Genomic DNA, 7,172 nt, shown 5'->3' on the forward strand with positions numbered 1-7,172 from the left:
ACACAACTAGAAACTTTTCCTCTTTCATCTTTTCACAGTCCTTTATGCAAATCTACATGCTAATAGATTCTTTCAACTACAGTTGACCCTTGAACAACATGGGTTTGAACTCAACAGGCCCACTTAAGCAGGGATGCAGAGGGCCGACTGTTTGCATTAACCTACCTACACCATTTTATATTGGGAGACTTGAGTATGCGTTGATTTGGGTATCTGTGGGTGGTTCTGGAACCAATCCCCTGCAGCTACCAAAAGACAACTAAGTTTTGGGAGAGTGAAAGATACAGAGAATTTTCAACTGCACAGAGGGTCCGTACCCTTAAACTCCCATGTTGTTCAGCAGTCAACTATACTGGTATATACCACCGTATCTTTTCTAGAGAAAAATCAAATCATTAATTTAAGCCTGTTAAACTGGATGGCAACTATGCATTACTCCCCCTGGAACCATGTTGCAAAGGCAACTTCAGTATCAAGTGGCTTATTCCTGTCTTTCCGCTGGAGGAAAATTCCAAATACAATTACCCTGCAAGGCAACTTGACAAAAACTCCTCTCTCGCCCCTCCCTCCAAAAAACCTTCAAAAAATTGAGTGGGAAATTATACAATATGCCAGGATTCTAATCGCTAAAACAAAGCTGCAGGGAGAAAAACCAAAGCAGCCCTACAGATAAGGAGAGTGTTGCCTTGCTGGGAATATTCAAGGTTGATCTGATGGTAGGTAATATTAAGTGGTGTGCTGGTAAATGTTTCATAAGCAGCTCTTACAGAGAAAAAGCCATTATTTTGCAGCATTTGCAAATTCCCAGTTGAAGCTTTCCCCCGCCAAAGGCTGATTTTAAGCTACCCAAGTGACATCACTAAATGAGAAATTAAGAAGAGATTCACAATAGCAACCCATTGTATAGTATTTCAGATACAATAGATGTAGATAATCTCGGCAGCATAAATTATAGTAAAATGTAGTGAAATAACTAGACCATGGTGGTTATTGAGTGTTAGTTTGTTCTATACAGTTAATTTTTAATAATCGTTGCATTCACAACTGGCTCCCAAAATTCGTGAAAATTTAAAGGTAGGCACTAATGAGCAAGTACCATTCGCTCCAGCACGCCACTGCAGTGTGCTCTTCAAGGACATTAAAGATATTTTGAACAAAAACAAACCAAATAAATGAATTTACTAAGTCATCTGGATTGAACTATCTCCAGTTTCCTACGGTGCCTACACCTTTGCTACCCCACTTTAAAAACACTCAAAGTTCAGGTTACATCGTGCATAGTATTTATAGGACTATCATTAAATGACAATTTCTTACATTTGTATCACGCATTACACATTTCAAAGTAGTGCTTTTATGGAACATTGGGACAGTCTGACTTTGCACAGTGAATTTTAATCTGTGGGTATTAGCATTTTAGTGCCTAGCAGGTAAAAGAGCCCTGTGAGCTGTTCTTTTAAGAGCTAAGCCAGGGAATGGAGCTGGGAGAAACACAAGGACGCCCAAAGCCTGCTCAGCAACCCCAAGGTTCCAGATTCCCTCCTGAAAATAGCCCCATTACTGCCGCAAGTACGTGTACAGTAGTTCTGAGTTTTCCTCCCTCTCTCCTGTTTCTGACTAACTTTAGAGATTTGATTAGAACTCAGTTTTTTCTGATGGAAAAAGAAAAATAGGTTGGACACTATATGCTCTAAAACTATTTTGCATAATAATTTATGCAAAGAGCTAAAATTATTAGCGCCATAATATTCAAAAATTCTCTTATCTGACAAAATAACTTTACAATGTTTTTCTCCCCATCTAAACATGTTACTATAGACACTTTTGCATAGACTATAGAGATTTCACTGCCAAAATTTACATCAACAGTAGTCGTGGCCGAGTGGTTAAGGCGATGGACTAGAAATCCATTGGGGTCTCCCCGCGCAGGTTCGAATCCTGCCGACTACGGGACGGTACTGTTTTGCTAATGTTTTCGTTTCCAAGAGTTCCCTATTTTCTTACACATTATTCGAGGAATTTTTAAACAGCTGAACTACAAAAGGACCCTCAATGAAGCCAGAAAAGGAGTGGCTGAGGGAAGTAGGAAGTCGTGTGATTGTAATTACAATCTGGCCCCAGGAGGGGGAGATGGGACTGAAACGTGCCAAACCTGGAAGGAAACGAGAGCGTCGCGATATGGCGCAAGAAGGGACATCTCCGATCTTCGGCCCTGCGAGGAGCGCTGCGCCGCCAGCGCTCGCGCACTCATAGCGTCCTTTTGCGCGAACGCATGAGAACCCAGGCCTCGCGGACACCACGGTCGCCTCGGGATAGCGCGCGCCTGCGCAGGGTTAGGCGCGGCTCCGGGCGCGCGCGGCGGGTCCTCGCGTTGCCCTTGGAAACCGGGGAGAGAAAAACGTAACGATTCAAGATGGCGGAGGACCTGGACGAGCTCTTGGATGAGGTCGAGTCCAAGTTTTGCAGACCAGACCCACTGAGCCTGAGCATGATCGAGCGGCCCAGAGGCTGCGGCGGCGGCATCCTCAGCAACGACCGGAACCGAGCGAAGGCGAAAGATAATCTCAGGTTAACGGGCGGGAGGGGTGGGCTGTCTGGTAAAGCCTGCTCCAAGCCCTAAAACCGCCCCTCCGCCCGCGACCTCCAGCTCTTCTCGCTGGTTGGGCCCAGATCCTCAATTCCCCATACCCCGGCCTTGGCCGTGCACACCTCAACTCCGGGTCCACAAGGATTGTGGCCTTTTACTCAGGCCCGACTCCGCCTCCGGGCAAGTCCCAGAGAGCTGGCCCCGCCTTTGAGAGCCCACGGCCTCTACCAGACAGAGCCCAGGGGGTCCTGAAGGAGGTAAGGAGAGAGGGTGCCGCGTAGGCGCCCTCTTCTGAGCCATGAGAGAGGTTCTAGTACCCCTGTAAGGTGTCGGCACAGAGAACCTCAACCTCTGACCCCATTCTCGAATTAGAGTTATAGTTGGACCAATTGTTGGAGAAAACGATTCCGTTCTAGTTGTCATTAGCTGATTTTTGTTTATCTTCAGCTCAGAGAATTTGGGGAAATTTCTTAAGTCTTTTGGGTTTTGATCCGAAAAATTACCTTTCGAATTTGTCTGTTTTTTCTTCTGTGTAATCATTAAATAGTAGAATTTACTTCTTCGACTTGTTTACCCCCTCAATCCCAAAAACAAACAAAATTTTTCTGTCAGAATAAGAATTGTCCTTCAAAGTGACCTGCAATAATTGTTGCTACTATCAGTTGGAGACGCTTGTGGAATTACACAGAGGCAGCTTTGGAACAACCCAAGAAAGGCATTCTTTTTAATTTATGACTGCATCTGTGGTTTTTGTTTTGGTGTGCATATGTGATTTCCCAGAAGTATTACTCAACTTCGTTTGTTACTCAATTTAGGAGACTTGCCTCTAATGACATATATTTGTTTACAAAAATTCACCCTCGGAAGATAAATACATTGAAAGGATTCTGAAGTTCAGAAACAGAAGTTCTAAAAGTTAATTGAGTGCTGGGCAGCATTCTAAAAAATAAATGTAGAGCCAACTGACTACTTTGAGTGGGCTGACGCTCCTTTGATTGGATGTGTATGCAAATATCACTCATTAATTTGTATATTATCTTATATGCTGGCTGGCCTTAGGTACTCATTCCCAGCACATCTATCATCCCTATCCCACAGCAATGTTACTTTGTAGTTTCTTTTATTGTTTTTATTCTTTACTTTACGGAATAGGGACAGATTATCAAAGAGTCTTCCAGACCCTGTTCATTTTAGGAGAACTAGCATACAGAGGGTAGGATCAGGCAGCTTAAAATAGAAAGGGCTGCTAATGCGGATCCTCTCCAAGCACAGATCCTTTTATGCCTCTTTCACGGGCCTGTTATTGTACTACTAAAATCCATCCATAATGCTTCTAGCACCCCATCCTACCTTACTACATCAGATTTTTCAGTAATACATTTATATAAGCTGTAGCAAACCAAGATTGTTGTCATGTGTTAAAACTTTTCATTTGGCAGTGTAGTTGCAAAGGTAAATTAATGCAAAAAAAAAAAAAAAAAAATCCAGCAACAAAGGCCCTAAACCTAGTACTAAATACAGTTCCTATCTGGTATATAATGTCAAACATTAAAATTTTGTCCTGAAGCAAAATTGATATTTAAAAGCTAGAAACCAATTTATGTTATGAATTCATTAGCAGGAGACTACCTGCCAATTGTATAGCGATGTAGTCTGTGTCTTTTCCTTATAAGACTTAAAATACCAAAATTGTCTCTTAAAATGATAGCTCTGCAATGATAAAATAAATGGCCATGCTACATCTGGATACCAGGAACAACCACTAATGTAAGTGGTCAAAACGTGCAAATTTTTGAAGTGTTCAAAATGATAAAGAGAAATATATGATTGGTTTTAAAAAAGAGGTTGAACTGCGATAGTAATAAAGTGGTTCAGGATGATACAGATGGTTCTATTTACAGGTAGTTTCATAACCTCCTAGATAATAGCTATGAAAATAGCCAACGTTTATCAAGTCCTTTCTATATGCTAATGCTTTATGTATATTACATTTAATTTCCACAACCCAATGAGGTGAATACTGTTATCCCCATTTTCATTAACCAAACCAAGACTAAGAAATAAGAGTTACTTTCCCAAAGTCCTATTTCCAGTTCTATCAGGACATTGTAGATCTAGATTTAAGTTTTCCTATGTACCTTTCACTTTTAATTGTGGGTTTCAGTTATACCTTTTGAATTATAAAATATACCTTTTATTTTTCACAGAAACTATATCTTAAATCAAAATTTGATTTAAGAAGAAAAAAGAGGCAAAGGTATAGAGAGAATAAATAAATGTTTATTAACCTTTGATTAAGATTATTATAGCATCAGAAGACAAAAAAATACAAAAAATGTATTACACTGTTCTTTAAAATTTGTATGAGTTCTCAATGAAATGATGTCTTTTTTTTTTTTTTTCCATTTCTGTAGCAAAGCATAGGCAAGTGTATTTGTGTGATCTTACAGCAGACCAGAATCTTATGTAAACGGACAGTTTGGATCCCTAATAGTACTGATTAGGTTGGTAAAGTTTGAATGCATCTGATTCTTGAAATTGTGAAATTGCATGAGAGAGCAGAACGCAAAGAGTATATCATAAACACCAAAGAAGGAGAGAATTTCAAGAGGACATCCTACAACCTGTTGGCATGAAAGAAATTGAAGGAATTGGTACCCAACAATGTCAGATGCTTCTGAAAGATTAAAAAGGATTGGTTGGGACTGAGAAAGGCCATTGAGTGTACTGATTTGGGCAGTAGTGACCTCTAAGAGAAGAGCTTCTCTTTAGTTGAGGGATGTAAAGGTCAGAGATAGAATATTGCACCTGGAAGTTTTAAATGGTTGTCTAGATCTGTGTTTTTACAGATAACATGTTTTAGGTTCAGAGAGATTAGAACATTTAAAGTAGGTCAGTAGTTCTCAGCCAATGATACTTTTACCACTCGAGGCATTTGGCAATGTCTTGACATTTTTGATTGCCACAACTGGGGAAGGGTCTGATACTGGCATCTAATAGGTGGATGTCAGGGACACTGTAAAACATCCTACAATGCACAACAGCCACCACTATCCCCCCTCCTCCCCCCACACACACCCCAAAGAATCATCTGACCCTAAATGTCAGTAGTTCCAAGGTTGAGAAACCCTCATCCAGGTCACCAGCTGATGCTAAATCCAGATATTTGTAAAGAAATAGAAACAGTGAATACAGACTGCTCTTCATTCGTAAGAGAAGGTGACAGCTTCAGGAGGGTTTTTTTGAGGGTTTCTTTGAAAAGCAGAGTCTTAAGCATACTTAAAGGCAAGTGAAGAGGCCAGTACAGAGCAGAAAACATTAAGGATAAAAGTTAGGGAACAACTAAAGAGGCAAAGCAGGGAAGTAGATGGAATCAGGCATTCACTAGATTTCACTAGGAGTCTAGATTTTCTTGCATCGGAGTAATTGTCTTACTTCAAGTAATAACAAAGGGCTACAGTTCTGATGTTAAGAGTTTTTCAGATTAATACATTTCTAAATTTGGAGTTTGACTAAAACACCTGTCTTTTAAAATAATCTAATGGTCCAGTGAAGTTATAAAATTGATGTACAGCATCTGTAAACATATAAATTCTAAAGAGAGTTAATCTTGTTTAGTGCTAAGTATACGGACTTCCCTAGATTGAATTCCAAGCCTCTCCCATTATTTATTACGACCTTGAGTGAGTTTCTGAATCTCTCAGTTTCTGTTTCTTCATCTATATAGAAGTATTCAGTAAATGTCAGCTATTAAATAGAAGTTCCATGCAATAACAGTTTGTATCTATAATTCTGCTTTACCCGCAGAAGGGAGAAATGTAGTTGAAATATTCTATCAAACGAATATTGCTTTTTTTGTATTGATCATTTGATTATATAACCTTTGGCTTCTCTAGTAAGATTTGGTTATTTTATTTACAAAGAAACCCTTAGGAAAAAAATTAGAAAGACTGATTAAAATTATCTTTAAAATTCTCAGGTTCTGCTAAAATTGTACATATTTTGTATTCTTTAAATAAATGGTTGATGTTAGAAAAGTACATGCCCAGCTTTCTCTTGAATAGAACATATAGCTTTAAATGTCTTATGTTACGTATAAGATAGTAAAGTACATATGTGAATTCATAACTGATAAAAACTACATTTTTGTTTCAACAAACTTAGGCTATGTCTATAGAAGGAAAAAATTAACATCACATTTATCCTTCTGTTATCAACTCTAATAATGGACTTTATTTAGACAATACTCTTCGGATACTGGCTATCTCCTCTTAAGCTTCAGCTGTTTTGTTTTTCAGATCAGCAGAAACATTTAAAAAAGAAGATGATCTTGACAGTCTTATTAATGAAATATTTGAAGAGCCCAACTTTGATAAAAAACCCTTTGTAAGTCAAGTATTATAAATATGCAGTAATATTTCATTATTTCAAGACATGTTTAGAATAGTATGAAAATTTATAGAATCTACAAGCATCTGCAGTCCTTTGCATTCTGAGAAATACAGTCATCTTAGTAAATTATTCCACTTAGAGTTGTAGAAAAACTATTAGAAATTCTTAGTGTGTGTTTTGCTGTTCATTTCTC

At 38.9% G+C, this 7,172-nt stretch overlaps 1 protein-coding gene and 1 non-coding gene across 5 annotated transcripts in view; both read left to right on the forward strand.

The window, feature by feature from the left end:
- Nucleotides 1–1,868: 1,868 nt before the first annotated feature.
- On the forward strand, nt 1,869–1,950 carry TRNAS-AGA. Its single transcript has one exon. It is a non-coding gene; the product is annotated as a tRNA-Ser (tRNA).
- Nucleotides 1,884–7,172, forward strand: part of CUNH8orf37 (chromosome unknown C8orf37 homolog) — a 29,012-nt gene continuing 23,723 nt past the window's right edge. For 2 of the 4 annotated variants that reach the window (XR_003047686.1, XM_015593038.2), the window contains exons 1-2: nt 1,884–2,568; nt 6,886–6,973. Coding sequence is in view for 3 of the 4 variants with exons in the window: in XM_015593038.2 (XP_015448524.1) it covers nt 2,414–2,568; nt 6,886–6,973 (243 nt within the window). In the remaining variant the exon portion in view is untranslated. The remainder of the gene's footprint in view (nt 2,569–6,885; nt 6,974–7,172) is intronic. The other 2 variants (XM_025050138.1, XM_006916672.3) reach the window with 2 other exon arrangements.

The sequence above is a fragment of the Pteropus alecto genome, unplaced genomic scaffold (assembly GCF_000325575.1).
Source record: "Pteropus alecto unplaced genomic scaffold, ASM32557v1 scaffold164, whole genome shotgun sequence".
Taxonomy (NCBI): domain Eukaryota; kingdom Metazoa; phylum Chordata; class Mammalia; order Chiroptera; family Pteropodidae; genus Pteropus; species Pteropus alecto.